The sequence below is a fragment of the Glycine soja genome, chromosome 9 (genome assembly GCF_004193775.1).
Source record: "Glycine soja cultivar W05 chromosome 9, ASM419377v2, whole genome shotgun sequence".
NCBI lineage: Eukaryota > Viridiplantae > Streptophyta > Magnoliopsida > Fabales > Fabaceae > Glycine > Glycine soja.
In genome coordinates, this window is record NC_041010.1 from 36,684,182 (window position 1) to 36,704,776 (window position 20,595).

The window sequence follows — 20,595 nt, forward strand, 5'->3', positions numbered from 1 at the left end:
TATCAATGAATCACATACATAAATATTTAAAAAAATAGAAAATATAGTCATTTTATTTAATTACATATCTTTACTAAATAATTAAATTCTTTTAAAAAATTACGTACCTAATTAAATAAATTTAAATATAAATATGACTTTAGTGTAATATATATACTAATGATTCAACTAAATTTAATAAGACTCAATATGAACTTAGTATAACATATATAGTAACCAAAGCTTATTAACTAATTAAAAGTTACTAGTGCGTGTTCTCGTGTGATGGACAGATTAATAAATTAATATTTTTTTATTTTAAAAAATTTAATTTAAGATTAAATATATTTTTAAAAATAGTCAAATTAATTATATTATGAGAAAAAATTTGTGTACTAACATATATAAATGTGTATTATACTCTCACTTTTTTTAAGAAATCCCTTTTTTTTAGATACTACTCTCAATTGATTATGTACAAGAGTCAAACTCATGTTTTTTTAATTTCGTATATTACATGTTAAGATTCTTTTTTAATTATCTTGAATAAAAACAATTATTTAATATTATATTTCTAAAGTTATAAATTAATTTAAGAAAAATTAATAAAGACAATTGAGTTAAAATTAAGTTAGGAAAATTAATAAAAATAACTAAATTTTACCCACACATATTACCCACGGAATATGCATTTGTCAAAAATATAAATTTTACTTATGAATATTACCCATGAGATGTGTCAGCCCACTTCGAGCTGATAAATTTTTGGATTGGGCTGCATTGGACTAATTTTGAGACGAGATGCTATTTTCATAGCCCCACCCAATCCTATATGGATCAAATGGGACAACTCATGGGCTCATTCATTTAAAAAAAATATAAAATAAAATTCTAAAAAATTATTTTAAAAAATATTTTATCTCGTGCAGGAATATTTTTAACTATTTATCTTTTCCGTGTTTTTAGATATTTTCTCAACTTTTTATGGCCATTAACATTTTTCTTTCTAAATTACATTTGAATATATTTTTAAATAAGTTATCAATAGTTAAAATAATTTTATATCATAATATGAAGTATTTTTCATAAATAAAAGATCATTTATATTTAAACATATAATTTTTATTTAAATAAATTCATATTGCTTAAAGAGAATTAGAATTTGTTTATATTTAAACATATAAATACTAAAAGTGAATTTAAACCAACTTATAATAATTCAAATCCAATTAAAAAAGAACTTATATCTTTATCGGTGAAAATTAACAGGCTGATACATGCACCTGTAGTATATAAAATGTATATTTTCAATTAATCAGAACTGATAATTAAAATAATTATTTTAAGATTTTATGAAAGATAAGAATGCAATTTTTCTAATAGTAAATTAGATTTAAATCCAGTATAGTAGAATGTAAATAATTGGGGGATAATATAATTGAAGATATCCTATAACTACGGTTGTTTGTAACTGTAATGCAGTGTTACAAACCCTGACATGAGTCACTATTATTATAAAAAAATTTAGTCAAAATTGATTACTATTTTTAATTACTAACATTTTTTTATCACTGACCTATTTTTTAGTTGACATAATAATACACACATAATCTTTTTTAAATATTAAAATGAACTCCACTTAAATAAATACATGTTAATTCAAATATAAAATTAAAATATAAATAATCCATCACATGCTCAATGTTGGTAAAATGTTCACTGTTGGTAAAATTTCAAAAAAATCATATACCTACAATTACTTAATATTTATAAAATCCTATAAAACTTCTACCTATGATTCTCATAAAATAAATACATATTAAAATCACACTACAAGATATAAATGAAGCGAAAAGAGGGTAGTGTGTTGCGTAATAAAAGAAAACGAACGATAGGCTTCAGTCTAGATCTCAATCGTCTCCACCTTGCTTTCTTCTCCAATGTCCGATTCTCTCACCGATCTTGCGCCAAATACAAATTCGTTACATCCTAACCCAGGTATCCTTCTTAGCATTTCCCTTTATGCAACATAACTCATAACTCATAACGCACACACCCCTCTTCTCTAGCGTTTCGATTTCACCTTGTTTTCCTTTCTCAAATTAGGGTTCCAACGAGCATGGTGGACGGTCCGACGAGTCCAGGCAGTGGTAGCCATGAGAGTGGCGAGCATAGCCCTCGCTCTAACGTGCGCGAGTAGGACAGGTACCTCCCCATCGCTAACATAAGCCCCATCATGAAGAAGGCACTACCTACGAATGGTAAAATCGCCAAGGACGCCAAAGAGACTGTTCAGGAATGCTTATCCGAGTTTTTAAGGTTTGGAATAAGTTTAATGTTTTGCTTATATGGAATAAGTTTAATGTTTGGAAATAGTAGGCAAAAAATGTTTTTAAGGTAACCTGTTTCATTTGGATTGTTTGGAAGAATCTTTTTTATGTAGTAAAATTACAAAAAATGATTTAAAAGTTTTTTGTGGTAGCTGGTTTTGTATTTAAATTAATCAATTTGCAGAAGTCTTCCCTGTGGCCCTTGATGCATGCTTTGAGAATCTCAAGAGATTAAATGATGAACTGTCTGAAAAGTATGTGCTTTTGGGCAATGGATTGAAACCCTCTGAAGCTGATGTTATAGTGTATTTAGTGATTCATTCTTCCCTAGTATGCATTTTCACATTCATCATACTTGCTTTCAGAATACAGGACCGCTTCCCCACCCCTTGTGTTGTGAACTAAAATAGTTGGTCAAACAGGATTTTTTGGTCTTTAATGCTCTTTCTTGTTTTGTTAGGATTTGTGCATCTAGCATATATCAATTTTTATTAGATTCTTGATTTGTGTTGAAGATATCTAACCATTTTGTTGGACTAATGTTATCTTAATCTTCTTTTGCACTAAAGAGTTGATGATAATCATGATATAATTTAATCATTAAGGTTTTAATTAGATATCTCTGGTTGCTTATTGCCAGATCAACCTTTCAGACACAAACAAGGAAAAACTGCCACATGTATTGAGATGGATGGATTACATTCAGGTAATGTTACACCTTAAATGTGCTTATGTTCATGGCTATATATGTATAGGAGATTATACTACGTTGCTACTCATATGTGATATTTTCTGCTAATCGGTGATACTTCCACAGTAAAAGTTAATTATCTTTTCAAAATAGTACATAAATTGAATTGATTGTTTGTGTACCGAGGTGACACTCCTCTGCATTATAAATGGACTTATTTTATTTGCATTTTTACTCTTCCAGCTTAGTTTCAAATGGGACATTAGCCATATAGGACCTCAAGGCCACAGTTTTAAATGGTTGAGATTCTTGCATCAAGTTTATAGCCCATTTCTTAATCATTATTTAGGCTTTAATATCCTATGAGTTGTTGCAGTGTGTTGTCTAGCTATGTTGAGTTTACAAAAAAAAATGCATTTATTTAAATTTTACTCTCAACTTTGTAACAAAATTGTTCATTAATTGTTCTGACTGTATGTTATTCTTTCACCAGCACAAGCAAGAATTTGTAGGTTTATTTGAGAAAATATTGTTGCAGAAGCCTGGATTTGAGCCCCCGGTGAGACATCATTCCATTGTTGCCTTTTGATTTTCTTCATATAGATTAAACAAATGTAAGGTGCAAAGCATTCAGCTATAGTAATTTAAGGCATTTATTTAATAACATTTTTGGAAAATAAAGAACAGATTTAAACAAGTTAAATTTGTATATTTATTTCTTGTTTTAGATTTCAACAATTCATTAAAGAATTAGATATCAAATGTCAAAATAAAAATATGTTAAGTTTTGTACAAATATTCCTTAATTTTTTTTTATAACTAACTGGGTCCAATTCACAAAGAATTTTAATGGTGTTGACATGGTAGTCAACATTGCCTAACAATTTACTGATGTGTCAGTCAATATCTATCAACACAATTTTGGGTGATTTTGGTCCCAAATTCCAATTGAAATGAAACATTTTGAAAAACCAGTTGAATCTTTTTCATTCATGGACTAAAATGAAAAATCACATGCTTTTGGGGAACTCTAATTAAACCTTCTAGTTAGATTGACTACAATACATACATCAATGAGTGCTTGTATCAAGTTCTAGATTTTTATGTATTATTTTGATTTAATCTGACCTGGTGCTAAGTTCCTTAAGTATAGCCTTGTATTTTGGCATGCAGAAGCTACTGTGAACTGTCTACTGCTAAGTGCTAACTAAGCTTGAGCAGTGTAAATAAAAAACCCAATGCTATTGTGAACTGTGTACTGCTAAGGGCTAACTAAGTTGAAGCAGTGTAAATAAAAAACCCAGCATGTCCACTTCAACTTAATGGTCTTTTCTTTCTAAGACAGTGCAAGTATCCTTAAAGAGTTGTGAAAGCAGTTTGAACTTTGAAATGACCATTGTGTATATGCTTGTCAATATCCTTAAGAAGTTCAATCATGCACCCTAAGACAGGCATATGTAGATTTGTGATGCCTAATAGCTTCTTAGTTTTTCATTCCCCTGATATTTTTTGAAGGTAACACATCCTGTTGGAGTTGTGGAAGCTGATTTAAAATCAAACAAGACTGAGCAAAGCGTAAAGAATGTCAGCAAGTCCGAAGTAGACTCAAGCAAGGATAAAAACAAAGTTGAGGTAAATTAATCTATTGCTTTTTCACAAAAGTTCCAATATATATTTTTGCTTTTATTTTTCTCTATAGGAAGACAACCTAGATAAAGAGATATGACATGATTAGGTTATGACCAATGATAATGATAAAAAGATTTTTCCGGAGAAAAGAAATTTGTTGGTGAACCAGTCTTGATCCTTGTTGGGTACATATTGAGGTAGCTCAGAAGTTCATATTTAGAGTAAATATCTCTATTTCATCCAACTATGTCTTGGTAGCTCAGAAGTTCATAGTTTGCCGTGGTCTATTCCCTTTCTAAATTTGGCTACTTTCAGTTAGACGTGGGTAATGATCGGGTCAAGGTGGAAATGAATTGAGTTAAGTTAGGATTTAAGGCTTGAGCCTGTCCTACTTTACAAATCAAATGTCTGAGCTTTGCCTTGTTTACTTGATATGGGCTTTTTTAAGGCTTGGCTTGACCTTTTAAAAGTTTGGCTTAGCTTGGCAGTCTATTTAAATGCCTACTTCATGGTAAAGGTCTATTGAATTTGAATAAGTAACATACTTCTAAATAGGCTAATGAGTCTACACTTGTATGCAAGCTAGTGAATATAATCCTTTAAATAGGCTAACAAGTATATAATTTTAAAAGTATTATAGTAATAATTTAATACAACAATAATATTATTATTATGGAATTATTGGTATTTATTTAAATCTATGTAGTCAATAGCTACGGCCGCTATAGCGGCGGAGTGGCCCCCATCTGCGACGGGCACCTCTGGGAGTGGTTTTGTGTCGCGGCCGCTATTGCGGCGACGCAGGGCGGAGCGGCGTGGGTTTTGGAGCGGTTTTTCACGCTGCTACTTCAAACCATTGGAATTTCCAAAAATACCCTCACTTAATGAGGGTAAGTGAAGGTATTTTAGGTTTTTTGAAGGTCACTTTTCCAGTTCCTCCCACCCAAGCCTCCCCCTTTTCCTCCTCCTCTGCCACCCTCCGTCCTCCTCCCCCTCACATGCTGCCGCGGCGGCTTCATCCCCTCCTGCCTCTCCGACGACGCCGTCTCCACGCGTAACTTCGACCATGGCTTCACCGTGATCGCCGCCATCCTCCGTCGCATCGAGCCCCTCGACAACTCCGCCATCTCAAAAGGCATGTCGTCCGCTGCTAGAGACTCCATTTCCACCATGCTCGGATTGCTCCCCTCCGACCACTTCGCTGTCATCGTCACCGTCTCCAAACACCCCCTCCATTGCCTCCTCTTCTCCATTGTCACAGGTTAACGTAGTTTATAAAGGAACGCTTGGTTTGAAATTTAATTAAAAATAAAAGCTAGAGATATGAGTGCGGTTGTTGGCAGTGAGTGACACTAGCTGAGTGATGAGTTCAATGCTTGTCTGGACTTTCTTTCCTTTTGATCTTTTTCTGATTTTCTTATCTCTTTCCTTTATCTCCTCTTTTTGTTCCCATTTAATCTATTTTAGTAGTTGTACTAGTAATTTCTCTTTACTCCTACGAATAATTAATTTTATATTGATTAAGAAAATTAATTAATGTTATTTAATTTTATTAATCTCAAATAAAAAATATAATTATTTTTAAAAAAAATTATTAAAATTTGATATCATAAATAAAAAATCATTAAAAATAAATAATTTTTTTTAAAATAACATAAAATAAAATAAAATAATTTATATTTAAGTATGTTATTTTTTTCTTATATATTATTTAGTAGGAAAACTAAAAAATTATATGTAACCGTTGGTGCAAGTGCTACAAACTCGATTCCTCTAAGCATAATTATTTAATTTGTTTTGGAGGGTATTTTATCATTTTCAATAAATTTTTCTACTTTATATTTTGTATCTTTTGTTTAAGTAATTATATTTTGAGTTATTTTTCTGTTTTTGAACTTATATATATATATATATTATTAATTATTTAACATATATAAAAAAACATTAGAATAGTGGTCATCCCGCTATCCACTATCCTATTTTTGGGGTTGGCCGCTCCGCTACGCCGGTATTGACAATTATGATTTAAATAGGTCTATTGAGCCAAAAAGACTTTTTGAATGACTAGAAAGACTAACCTTTTTAACTAAATAAGCTTTTAAAAAAGTCTTGATCTGACCTCTTTGGCAAACAGGCCTGCTAATTGCTCAGTTTTAATTTTAATGACCAAAAAAAAAAGATGTCTGGTCCCTATCTTTGCTGGTTGTAAGTTAAACTAGCAAAGTAGAAAAGCTGAGACAAATTATGTTTGGGTACCCATTTAGTTTTATATATCCTCTTCATATGATAGTTTGCCAAATACCTTATGACTTTGTTATATACCTTTTATCGGGCTTGGAGACATCACTTTAAATATAATGGTAAGATCGAATTTAATGTAAGGATCAATGTGCCAGCCAATCATCAGGCAAACTAAAGTATCAAACATATATATATATATAGTGGCCCCATTTTAAGGTATATCATGACAATTGCAAATACTTTTTTGTTCCAATAGCACTTGACTAGAAACTTGCATGTGGTTCAATTTTAGTTTGTAGCACTTGTTTTATTGTTCTTTGGATATAACTTACAGTTCTTGAAATCATTAATTATACTTATGCATTGTCGTTCTAATTTAGGATTGATGGAAAAGAAACAGCCGGATAAGATTACACCGGTATTTTCTTTGCACTCGTTAACTTTGCATTTTTAAAATTCATAACTCATGTTTTGTTTAAGGGTGAAGATTTAACATTCAACATGAGTCTAAAGGTGGGGAACATGAGTTTAGTGGTTGCATTGGAACAGTATATCAGCTTCTTTCAGAGATAAAGTTCCTGGATGGATGAAAGATACTTTTTTTGTGAGTTTGTATTGTTAAGGCATAGTATTTTGTTATCTTTTGAAGATCAATTCTTATTATAGTTTAACTAGTAAATTTTTATTCTTTTCTTTTAGCCTATTCTTATTTTTTTTCTCTTGTTAAAAATCATAGTAATGTTATATGGTGCAATTTATGGTTTTAGGAGTGTACAAATAGTTGTTAGGGGTAATTTCAAAAATTTTAATTTTTATTATTTTTATAATGTGATTATTATTGAGATTATTAAATGCATACTATTTTTATGTCATTTTTTTATCTTCGTACTATTGGTTTTTATTTTTCTTTTTCATTGTTTCTTTTATTTTTATAACTTACATTTTTCTTTTTCATTGTTTCTTTTATTTTTATAACTTACATATTCTTCCAATTTAAATGTTATTTTCCACATAGTAATTAGAAAAAACATATGAATGGGAAAGTAGCAATGAGCATAGCTAGAAGATTTATTATTGTTTATAAATTTGATTATATAATTTAATTGAAAATTATATTTATATTCAATAATTATTAAGCAAATAAAAAATGTAACAAATGAAAACAAAAATAGCAATTTTTCTTTTAGCGACCGAATTAGCAACCGAACAAAAATTAATTATTAACTAGTGACCGAATTAGCAACCGAAAGTAATTTCTTAAAATTTTAATATAAAATAAATTATTCAATAGTGACCACAATTGCGACCAAAATTAGTTTTTTAAAATTTTAATTTAAAATTAATTATTCTATAGTCAATGAAATAAGCAATTTTCATTTATTGTGTTTCAAATTAATTATTCAACAGCCAACCAAAATAGCAACCGAATCTCATTTAAATTTATTTATAAATAAATTTTTGTTATTTATTAGCGACCAAATTGGTGACTCAAGCAACCATATATATAGCAACCGAATTTACTTTCTTGCGATCGATAGTTTCGGTGGCGAAATAGCGATCAAATATTAATTCGGTGACTAATGACTTAACGACTTGGCTTTTGTGACGTATAGTCTTCGGTCGCTATTTCGATTATTAACACTTTATATGTTGGTCGCTAAATCATGTTTTTCTTGTAGTGTTTCCACATCATCACCCTAATTCTCTCTTGGGGCCTTTAAACACCAGATAGCCTTGTATTAAAGAGTCATTTCCACCATCTCTTCCAATAGATTTATACACAACCTTAAAAGAAAAATTCCCATCTATGCAATCTCTCCAAGTAGGCCTACCATCATCCTAAGTAATTTTAGGTGCAACCAAACCAACCCTCTAATAATGTTGCACATATTTGTAGGGATCAAAGATTGGAGCTTCTGCCAATCTCATTCTCCATTAGGCGAGACAAAATCTAACGGGCATTTGGTAGGGGGAAATTTTTGTCATGCCCAGGAATCATGAATTATAGGAATTAATAAAATTTGTTTGATTAATCATTGGAATCTTAGGATAAGTTTTCTAAGAATCAAAGAGTTATATAATATTTTTACCACATTAAATAATTTAATAAAGAATAAGGTGATATTTTTACTGTAGTAAAAGAAAAATTAATCAGAAAAGTAAGATTCACACATTTCCCCATGAGAAATTTTTTACGAGAAATTGATTAAAAAATTTTCTAGAAAACATGCTTTCATAGAAATGTTATTTTTTAAAGAAAATTTGATACCAAACATGTTAGTTTCACATGAACATATCTATATTTCATACTCTAATGAATAATAAATAAGTAGTAAGAGAGATTTTGTCATGAGAATGTAAGATATATAATATGTTGAGTACAATTTGTTTGTCATTTGACCTTATAATAAATTTATCTATTTTAATGAAAAAATAACATATTTAACATGATAAAGATATTTTAATAAGAGTTTAATATTTATGTACTAATAATATAAAATAATTTTACATTGTCATCCAAATCATACATCATTGTTTGAATTAATAATTATAATATATATTTTCAGAAAAAATAATTTAACCAAACTTAATTATTCCTAAAAATATATAAATATTCTCAACTAATTTTATAATTAATCAAATATATTTTTTATTAAATAGTTGAGAATAACATTCTCGCATTTTATTCTCAACAATAAAAAAGTTATCCAAAACAAATGCCCCAAAAGGATTTGCACTTAAATTTTGTTATACACAAGAGAGTCTAGTGGAGAGTTTTGAATAATTTTCATAAAGACAAATTCAAACCTTACAGTAGGATTGTACATAAAAAAAATGTCTTAATAAAAAGTTATAACAATATATTGTTAAGGGTGTAATTCTAAATGTTCCTTTTCCTATTCCCTCTTGCTTTATTTAGATTAAATGGTAACTATAAAATGTGTTTTATATTTTAATGACATTAAATTAGTTTGCTTTTTCTTTAACAGTTTTTTGAGATAATTGGGATATCTAGATCTTTTTTTTTTGGTGCGGATATCTATATGGTTTTACTTATCATAAAAAATTTCATTTCAACTTTATTTTCATTAGAACTTGCCTCGCATTGTTTAAAATTTCAATGTATATATATATATATATATATATATATATATATATATATATATTATCATGTATTAATTTATTTATTACATTTTAATTTAAATAATCTATAAGAATTAATGTAAAACAAAAATATTTTTTTGACAGAATAAAAAAATTATTAAATGTAACAAAGATATTATTTTTATAACTTATTATTTATTTCTTAAATTTGTTACTTTTAATAATTTTGTTTTATTCTGTCAAAAGAAAATAATTTCTAATTTCTAAATTTACATATAAATTTATACATATATATATATATATATATATATATATATATATATATATATATATATATATATATATATATATATATATATATATATATGTATGTATATATAATATTGTCATTGCTGTATATGAATAGAAAAAGTTATTCTAATTTCTAAGTCCTCATACAATAACAAAGTACTAATCCTCCCAACATTTACTAATCCTCCCAACATTTGTTATTAATATTATTTTTTAAGTTTTTATTAATTTTGTCAAAATAATATTTTTTTATTAAATTTAATCTCTGATTTCTTTAGTATGGTGAGTATTTAATGCTTTTTAATTTTTCATTTAAGTGTATTAAATGAAAATAGATTAATGCATTGAATTTTTTGAAAATACAATATCTTATTATTAAAATGAAGAAGTTCTATAAAGAAATTTTCGCGTCCTTTTTTTTTTTTTTATGAAAACTCCGCTAAAAAAATCACGTAAATCACATAACATGCATATTGATATTATTATTAAAACAAACTGTATTAATTAGTGCCTAATTTATATTAAAAACGAATGTGAATCAATGAATATATTATCCGGAATCTCTGTAGTAAATGATGAGCCCAGAAACAAGCTTATTGATTTTCATCGAAATTCGGCAATTAACAAGGTAATTAAGCAGCCGTTAATTGTATCGTTATTTTTTGCACATAAATTTAGTATCCACTAATAATTGAATTAAGAACACTGATTAATTTACGAATTAAATTAGAAAAGATTTGTTTCGTTAACCACTATGTAGTCTGAAGCTTTTCACATTTAATAGAAAAATTGAAGAGAAAAAAGAAAAAAAATTGAATGCAAAAAGTAGAAAATAGTCCGGTAGAACTAAAATAGAAAAGTAATTATATTTAATAACACCACACTATTTTTAAGTCTATAAATTTTTTAGTTTTCAGGATGAAATGTTCTTATAAAATAAGTTTACGTTCATATGAAACAATACTTTAATAATTTATTAAAGTATATAAATAAATGCTATTAACTTAATGTACATATAAATATGATTAATGTAATAATTAAGGTTTGTTTTAAAGGATGTAATTTGTTTTAAAGTTTTATATACTGCACCTTTAGTTTTTAATATTTGTGGTTTGGGATATTTTAGTATTTGTGGTTTGTAGATTCCAAGGGCAAAAGAAATTTACAAATATAATGAGGAATAAAAAATGTATAAATTCATAAACTTCAATTCTTAGACTTTGGTTTTGTAGATCCTCAGGTTACTAAATTTGCAGTCTTATTGAAATATTTTGATAGCAATGAAAAATTCGTTTAGGGAATTAAAAATATCATAATTTAAAATAATGAGCTTTCACTTTTTTTCTGTCTTACAAGAGAGAAAGGAATTTTCAAGATGAACATTATGATTTTGAAATTTGAAAAGGATGTTTAGCCACAATATACTACAAATTAAATATAATTCAAACGTCTATATAGAAAATTCAAGCATCTTCCAAAACATATGTTTTTCATATTTAACTATGAATACATATTTTTTCTACTGGTTAAAATAAATTAAAAGTCCTTCATCTATATGTTTTTGTTAATTTTGATTACTAAAATTTCTCATTAATTATTTTTTAAGAAAAAAATCCCATAATAAATATTGTAGTTAGTAGTAAGTTTAAAAAATGGCCCGTGCATGGCACGGCGACCAACTAATTGAATGAAAAAGTAATTGCATTGAATGTGTTGAAAATACAAAATGCACTAAATACTTACCCCCACAAATCCACCTAGTTAATTACCATAAAAAATAAGCATTTTAATAATCAGGAATTGGTATAAGAAACTTAAAGAGGAAATTATTTATTATGAAAAACATAAGAGTATAAAAGAGTATGAAAATATTTTTATTTAAGTTACTTAACGAATATCCTAATGATACTGGTTAATATTTGTCAAAAAAAATTAATAACAACTTTATTCTGATCATGTTTTATTATCCAACTTTATTCCGATCACGAATACAATGATTTTTCATATCCTAATAAAATATGTTTTATTCATTATAACACATTTTTTATTAGTTTAAATTTATTGAAAAGGATAAAATTTTATGAGTTTCGCATCACATTTAATGATTCACTCTCTGATTTTGTAAATTTTATTAAATTTTGACCGATTAGAGAGAATTTGTATTCCTAACAATGTATATAATCTTACCCAGAACTCACCTCATATATGTTTTTTATTTTTAATTTCTTTATATATTTTAAATTAATTAATCATGTATTAAATTATAATTATATTATAATTCAAAGAATATATAAAAACTTATAAATATTAAAAGTAAAAAAGATTTAAAATTGTTTTTAGTTTTATTTTAATTATTATTATAATTTAAATTATCTTTTGTTGTTACACTTCAATATTCTTATATAAGATGAATTTGATTGATTTATGAAAATTAAACATCAATAAAAAAATATTAAATGATTTAAATTTTAATATATTATAAAATATATATAATATCAATTTTGGTATTTTTTATCAATAAAAATAAAAAATAATATAAGAGGTTTATGATAACTCATAGATCCTTTCAAATTTTTTAAATGAATCAAATGATGTAAAGAGTATGAGTCGTCGGAGGAAAATTTGGTTAACTTATACATTTTTTTATTTATAAATCCTGAAATCATAGAACCAAATGCAAACGAAAAACTATAAATTAAAATTGGCCAAATTAATTAACATTGGAATAAAGAAGACCCAGATTTGCAGAAAGCAAATTATGGGCCACGAAAAGAGAGGAAGTTTTATTCCAAGTTTATTTAGTCATTCCTTACATAACAAACAAAGCATAAAGGGGGCTTTGTCCATTGGAGAGAGAGCTTACATGCATAACACTTGTTCATTAGTAGTTTTCCTTGTCATCCTCACTGGGCTTGCAAGGTTCATAGCAGAAATCGGTTATGTCAACACAAAAACACTGTGCAGGATACGATAATGCGCAAATACAAGATTTGCAAGCTGAATGGCACGAATTCAGCCTCATATCTGAACAGCGGCATTGAGGAGGGTTTGACTTTGTGCATGCGCATTGATCACAGCATGGTTTTGAAGACTCATCATCATTTGAGTGTTGATGATGATCACTTTTCATGAGCAGGCCAAGCTCACTCAGCCTCAAGCTGGCACTAGTAGTACCCCCCACAAGGAAAAGTAGCACCAAACACACCTTTAGCACCACCATGTTGTTCTTCAAACCCATCTTCTTCTCTTTTTTCTTCTGTGAAGAGATTACTTAAAAAGAGCCACTGAAGTGGGTTATTTATATTAAGAGGATCATTTGCATGCAGATGGAAACGTGATGACTTGGTTCTTTTCTGAGTCATGGAGCAGTAGTGAATAGTGATATCTTGGTTCTTTTCTGCATTGCATTTCAAAGGTGGCACACATGCAGGATATCATGGCTGGCTTTGCTCCCACGTTGGGCTAGGCGTGTCTATTAGCATTTTATACAGGGAAAACTGGATAAGAGGTTCAGGTGTTAGCCTAGTATTGTCATTATATATATATATATATATATATATATATATATATATATATATATATATATATATATATATATATATATATATATATATATATATATATATAGCTGAAATTCTACGCAAATATTTTAGAACTGACTCAAATATATTTTTAACATATTTTAATTTAGAAGTATGAGTCAATTGTCTACGTCATTAATTATATGTTTGTGGTTAATTTTCATAACATCAATTAAACGGGAGATCCAATTAAAATCAAAAGTTTAGAGATTCAATTAAAAAAAATTCAACAATCTAATTAAAAATTTGGTACAAGTATAGGGACCACAGAATAATTAACCTTTTTAGTTTTAAATTTTTATTTTAAAAAATCAAAATCAAAATCATTTTTCAATTTTTAATTTTGTAGTTTTATTTTGTTTCAGTTTTAAATTGTAAGCAATATTATAATTTTTTTTAATCACTAAAAAGATGTGAGATTCTTCACAAGGTTGTAATGAAGGAATTTGGAATGATACCATAAAAAAATATTTAAGTTTTTGTGGGCCAAGTCTATATATATATCATGCTATGATCGTATTTGTGATAAAAAAAAACAAAAAAGATAAGATCTAATTTGTGCTCAAAACTTAAAGTCTGAATCATATATTTTATCAAGTGGGTTCTAATTGAGTTGGTCACGAGTCCAATGTAAGTGACCACAAGTTATTGTTGGTCCTACAAAAATACTCTAACTCAAGGTTATGATTAAATGAGGAAAAAATCCGAGAAAACTTGATTTGTACCACATAACCTAGCCTAGATCAAGTCATGATCGATGTAGGCTGTTAAAATCCCATATTAAATTTATGATCAATAGCCTAATCCTAATATATATTTCATCCAACAGGTTTGAATTGAGATGACAGCAGGTTTGGTACAGCTTGAATTTGTCAGATTCCACTTTCTCTTTCACGATGTAATTTGATAATTGACATGGAATTGATAAATAAGATTTCGAGTAATTGGTTATAGTATGGCAAAATGGGCTTAAAAAGGCTAAATTCAATTAAGAGTTATAAACTACGACCTATGCTTTTAATTACTAGATTTCTACCAACTTATTTCACTATATATTATTGTTTTTTAATTATGGCTAAATCTCCTAAAGTCGCAGTTTAACATATAGGAACTATCAAGTGGCAATATTAATTTAGACAAAAAAAGGTAAAAAAAATATAAAATATATGGGAAAGGTAGGTCAAAATTACAATGGCTGAAAACATGTAACTTGGTTTGCTCACCCTGTAAGAGAAAATTGCTACAAATTAAGCTTAGGCCAATACATATTTTGATTGAATGTTTCTTTATGTTCTAACTTCTAATTAACACACACACACAAACGGTTGATCAAATCTGTCCTTCTTGGCAGGTCTCTATCTTGGATTAAGAGAAACTGAAAAAGATGAAAAGGTTCAAGTATATATATTAATTCATGATGTGGTGGAAAGACTGAGAAGTTTTTAATGGCCTCTCCCCTTTCTCTTACACTAAAAAGACTTCTTAAAACCTTTTTCCACCCCACCCTCTTAAAGAATGCGAGCCCCTTATCTCAACTTTTAAATATGTTTTTTCAATTTAATACTATAACTGACTTTGCTGATAATTGGATGTATTATGCTAGCTGTATTATTTGAATTTGTATATAGGCTACATATTAGTCTTGGGGCGAAGTGTATATACATTTTTAAAAAAGAAAACTATCTATATTAACTCCACCTAATTAACATATTAGTCTTGGGACGAAATTAACATAAAAACTCACCACTTCTTTTTTATTCCACATATTCTTTAGGAACGGCCTCAACGAGTTGATGAAGACGAAACAATGACATCAATAAAGGATAAAAAACATGATCATTAGGCTTCACCTTCACGTGGTAATTTTCTCCTCTTTCCTTTCCATTGATCTTTTCTTATGTTAATTATCTTCTTTAAAATCCTTGATATGCATTGCCCTATTATTATGCGTAACATAGTTTTTCGATTCTTCTGTTTCCGTTGATCTAATTAAGCTACATTTTTCTTCGTTGAGATATATGTGAGGCTAGTTTAATTTATCTTCGTGCTACATGATTCATTGTCATATCACAAATTAATCCCTGCAATTCATTACCCTCACTGAAACGGTAGTCAGGATTATTATTAGAGTAAATTTGTTGGAATTGATTTTATTATATTATTGTTAATTTGTTATTATTATCATTTGTTTTGTTTTCGTCATGTGTTTCTAGTTTAGAATCTTAATTAAAGATAAACATTATTAAATTGAGAATCTGAATTAGAGTTGAAATAAGGAAGGCTTACAAATTCCTTATACTGTTGTTATATTTAGATATATATAGTTTAGCTTCCAATATTTATTAGATTCAGAATGTCTTTTTATAGCTCTACTTTAACCTGTTTATATTTTTTAGTTGGTACTAAAACTAGTTACTTTTAGTAGTTGTTACATGTTGAATTCAAACAATAATGGTTGGAAAACTAGTTTTTATGGAGACATTGAGTTCGATTAAATGCAAATGATAATTAAATTTAAATGTACATATTTGCAGTAGATCATGCAATATCTGAACAAGTTTACCCTCTAAAAAAATTTGAACAAGTTTATTAAAAATGTCAATAAGAATAAGTTTGACTACACTTTTTCCTTCAGCATCTCACTTGTAGCAATGAAGATCCTAAAAAAGATGACCAGCATGGTGACGCAAATTTCTCACTTTAGTCTCTTTTTACAAAGTATTTTTCGAAATGGTGTCCTTTTCAAACATTTCTCCAAGGAGTGCTGTTTTTGCACGTACCCAACATGCAAGTCGCAAGTGGGAGTGGCGATTTAGGGCAGAAGTGGACACGTGGCATGCAACGCGCCAGTTGGAGTGACGACTTCATGCATGATCGACACGTGGCAAGGGCTGGGGGACGCGCCAGGCTCATTGGCGATTTCCGCCTACCACACTGGAAGCTCCAGGCTCATTGGCGGTTTGAGCCTGCTATGGTCACGTCTCGTCGGAGCAGTGCAGCAACCTAGGAGCAGTGCAGCAGCGTAGCCATGCAGTATGCAGGTTTGCAGCTAGAAATCGCAAATGCCATTGGCAATTTGCGTTGATTTGAAATCACAAATTGCATTGACGATTTGTGTCATTCTTCGTTTAAAAGCTGATGGTCATGCCATTCATTCCTTGCATGCATTCCTTGCTTTCGAGTTTCCCTTGCTTCTCCTTCTTCATTGGTCTTGCTTTGTTTCTCCTCCTTCAGTGGTGTTACAAGCCTATCGAATATAAAAGTTAATTTAATTTTAAAAAAAATACTTCAGCCTAACAAAATTACTTTAAAAAAATAATTCATACCACAAAATTTTAACTATTCGAACTTCAAACCTTACAAATTTAAACGTCTGCAGTCAAGAAAGAAACAGGTTTCAGAGAGAAAGGAAAGCCAGGAAAACATGTTGCAAAGAGAAAGGAAAGGAAGGTTGAAGATGCAAAAAATGTTGAATGAGTAAGAGTATTTAAACACCCTAACGTTTTCTACTTATCCTAAATCGCAAACTCTGATAGCGCCTTCCATAACCGTGATTGCGTTTTCTATAAAGCTGAAGCTACCACTGATTCAGCTGGGAAAGCTGAAAAGCTACTGCCATTTTACTTAAAAAGCTGCCATCTACTTAAAAACCTGCAAAGCTGTCAACCCTAGCTTTATTCGTTCAAAGCGCAACTTGGACCAGCGTTTCCCATGCATGGCCAAAGCGCCACTGCAGGTGGCGATTCCACCTGTGTCGCCAGTGGCAGTGGCACCACTGCCACGTGTCGCCGCAATGAAGGACGCGTCAATCATGCTGCATGGATATTTCATGTAGGGTACTAAAAAACAGCCCCCTCGGGAAAAATTTTTAAAAAACCCCAAATGAAAAGATAGTTTGTAAATAAGTCTCAAACTGGAAAATTTGCCGCATGGTGACTGTGAATCCTTGGCAGAAATTGTGATGCTTGCCACTTGCACCATAGAAATTAGTTAAAAGTATAAGCACATCAATGGAGGTTGGGTTTAGCAGAAGGAATTGTCTATTATAATGTGATGAATTAAAGTTTGAATTCCCGCATTTAATTAGTGTCCAATTGTGTTTCAAAAAGAATAATTGTCTCTAAAGAAGAAAGAAATATGTGGAAAAACAAAAACAAAAAAGTATAAGCACAAAGAAACAGACTTACTTCTTGTGGTTACATTTCTGAACAAAGCCCCACATCGAGTGGTACTATAATAGCAAGTGAACTGTTAACACCATAAAATAAAAGGCCTGTTACAAAACCATTTACGGAACCGTGTGATGAACACAAAGCGAATTATTCTTTCGCCTTTTACTAAAGAATACCGTGTGTTCGTCACTCAAAGCGGTATACGCCTATTTTTGGAAGAGCCTTCAATTATTGAGGGCTCTGCAATTTCAGTTCAAACTTCTATATATTCTGCTTTTATCTGTACGTTTCAGTTCTGCTTAGAGTGAACCATGCCACGCTTCACGTATTTTTGAACGGTTATTGATTCTGTTTATGTTGAACAGCTATGCAAAAGATTAAACAGATCAGTACCGTATGTTCGCTTGTATTATCCAAAGCCTCACCTAGAACTTTAGCTATTGAAATGTGTGTACTTGTAATGTCTTGTGTTCCTCATTCTTCAATTATGCAAACTCTCTTCATACAGGGAAATTGAGGAGGGGGGCAAAAAAGAGAGTCAATTTTGATTCAGGAGCATTCATGAATTTCTGTATTGAAAAATTCAAGATTCAACACATTAAACAGGACAACTACGTTGTGGAATTATGATTTCTCTTTTTCGTGCAGAGCAAGGACATGCAATCTCAAAACCACTTGTTATTGCTGTTTCTTTTCAATTCACTCGTTAAATTAATTACTAGTGTTTTATTGAACTAAGTACATTACTAAGTCCCACATTGGTGAGAAGAGATAACAATCACTTGATGTTTTATCATAAAATACACTATTTTTTGCCTTTCTGTTAAGATCTGATATGTAGCTTACCACTGTGGGTCTGGCACTATAGCATGGGTTCACACACTTTATTCTATGTGTTGATATCTAGATCTAAAAGTAAAATTAAAAAATTATATAAAATAATACAAATTGCTTTTTTTTTGTTTGAATGATTTTTCAAAGCAAATTGGTTTGTGAGTTGTGTTTCTTGAACTAAACCTCCAACACTTATATTAACCGATGTAATTACTTTCACTTATATTAACTGATATAATTACTTACTTTCACTTAGATTAACTGATATAATTATTTTAGTGTTATAATTATTTTAGTGTTATGTATTTTATCTCCGATATTTATATTAATATTTATAATTATTTTAGTGTTATGTATTTTATTGTATATCATTTAAGTTATATTAACACTTATAATTATTTTATTATTACATGTATATTGTTTGAGTTTTACCGTGTAATTGAAATTTATAAAACATATATTACTCTTTTTAGAGTATTATTTTTAGGTGTTATTGGTTTAAAATGGATGAAAATTTGATAAATTTTTATTATATAAAATCAAAGATTAATAAGTTTTATAGATTAATATAACTATTTTTTTTGATGTAATCTAATTTAAAAGATGAAAGAAATTATATAAATTTTAATGAAATAATATTTTAATAAAAAAATATAAAAACAATCGAATCCAACCATAAAATATTAGTTTGATTTTGATTTGATTATGATTTTATTTTAATTAAAATTAAATCACATATGTTTTATAATTAAGTTTGTTTTAGGCGATTTTTTTCATGAAAAATGGAATCTAACAAAGTGATAAAAATGACCAAAATTTGCTAAAAGCAAATTACTGGCCACTGCGAGCTTTTTATTCCTTGTTTTATTTGTCTCCCTTACATAAAAGACAAAGAAAGCCTAAGGGCTTTGTTCATTTGAGAGAGCACATGCAGGATATGGAGTGATGTCATGCCTTTTTCTGGATTACATTTGAAAGGTGGCACACATGCAGGATATGGAGATTGAGGTTGCTTCCACGATTGCTAGGTGCTGTCTATCTGCATGAAAAACAGGTTCAAGTAGTGGAAAATTAATCCGATTATAATGAAAATTTGAAAATGGAATTATAATATTCTCTATAGATTTTGTGGTGAAAGTGTGAAACTCATTAAAATTAATAATTTTTAATAAATTTTACTCAATTATAAAAAAATATTAGGAAAGAAAATGTTATGTCGTTAACATTCATCTCTTTAATTATAATTTAGTTTTCAAGTGTGAGTGTGATTCCTTTCTAATGTTTCAATTAGAAGCAAAAGAAATTGACATGAAATTTTTTGATTATTCATAATATACATATATTATTTTTTATTATTTTGATTTATTGGATTTCACAATTTGTATAAGGAAACTTAAATTTTTTTTAAGTTGTACTTAGATTAAGGAATGCCTTTATGATATGTTAGCAGTGAATCCGGATCCTTATGTTAGAGGATGGGATGATTGGTTATCTAGTGACAGAAGGATCAAGGATGTACTAAATAGTTTGGAACCCTTACATGACTAGTGTTAATCACATTCACAAGTGTTTCAAATTGTCATAAGTAATAAAGTAAAACGAAAGTCCGAGTGTCGAGTCTACAGAGACTTTGTTTGTACTTAGATTGGTACAAACTCAATTTTCAAGCAAGAGATAAGGAATTGAAAGTGGAAAATTAAAGGGAAAAGTAAAAGATAAAAAGACAAGAAAAATAAACAATG

The 20,595-nt window shown here is 29.0% G+C and overlaps 1 protein-coding gene and 1 non-coding gene across 4 annotated transcripts; both read left to right on the forward strand.

Annotated features, from left to right (window-relative positions):
* Positions 1-1,822: 1,822 nt before the first annotated feature.
* Positions 1,823-7,726, forward strand: LOC114425023. 3 transcript variants are annotated; one of them, XM_028391748.1, is made up of 7 exons: positions 1,823-1,977; positions 2,086-2,298; positions 2,950-3,015; positions 3,494-3,559; positions 4,516-4,632; positions 7,251-7,288; positions 7,351-7,726. In XM_028391748.1, the coding sequence occupies exons 2-6, from the start codon at positions 2,278-2,280 to the stop codon at positions 7,254-7,256; spliced, it is 276 nt and encodes a 91-aa protein (XP_028247549.1). In that variant the 5' UTR covers positions 1,823-1,977; positions 2,086-2,277; the 3' UTR covers positions 7,257-7,288; positions 7,351-7,726. The 3 variants fall into 3 exon arrangements, with proteins under 3 accessions (XP_028247549.1, XP_028247548.1, XP_028247547.1); XM_028391747.1 differs by having other exon boundaries at positions 7,251-7,726; XM_028391746.1 differs by lacking the exon at positions 7,251-7,288.
* Positions 7,727-18,141: 10,415 nt separating this feature from the next.
* Positions 18,142-18,259, forward strand: LOC114369079. The gene has a single exon (XR_003657538.1). It is a non-coding gene; the product is annotated as a U5 spliceosomal RNA (small nuclear RNA).
* Positions 18,260-20,595: the final 2,336 nt, after the last annotated feature.

Bases quoted from the DNA above. Each gene is read 5' to 3' on its own strand.
- LOC114425023 (XM_028391746.1), top strand. From the start codon at position 2,278: ATGCTTATCCGAGTTTTTAAG. The intron at 2,299-2,949 runs GTTTGGAATAAG...GCTTATTGCCAG, and splicing joins TGCTTATCCGAGTTTTTAAG to ATCAACCTTTCAGACACAAA. The intron at 3,560-4,515 runs GTGAGACATCAT...TATTTTTTGAAG, and splicing joins AGCCTGGATTTGAGCCCCCG to GTAACACATCCTGTTGGAGT.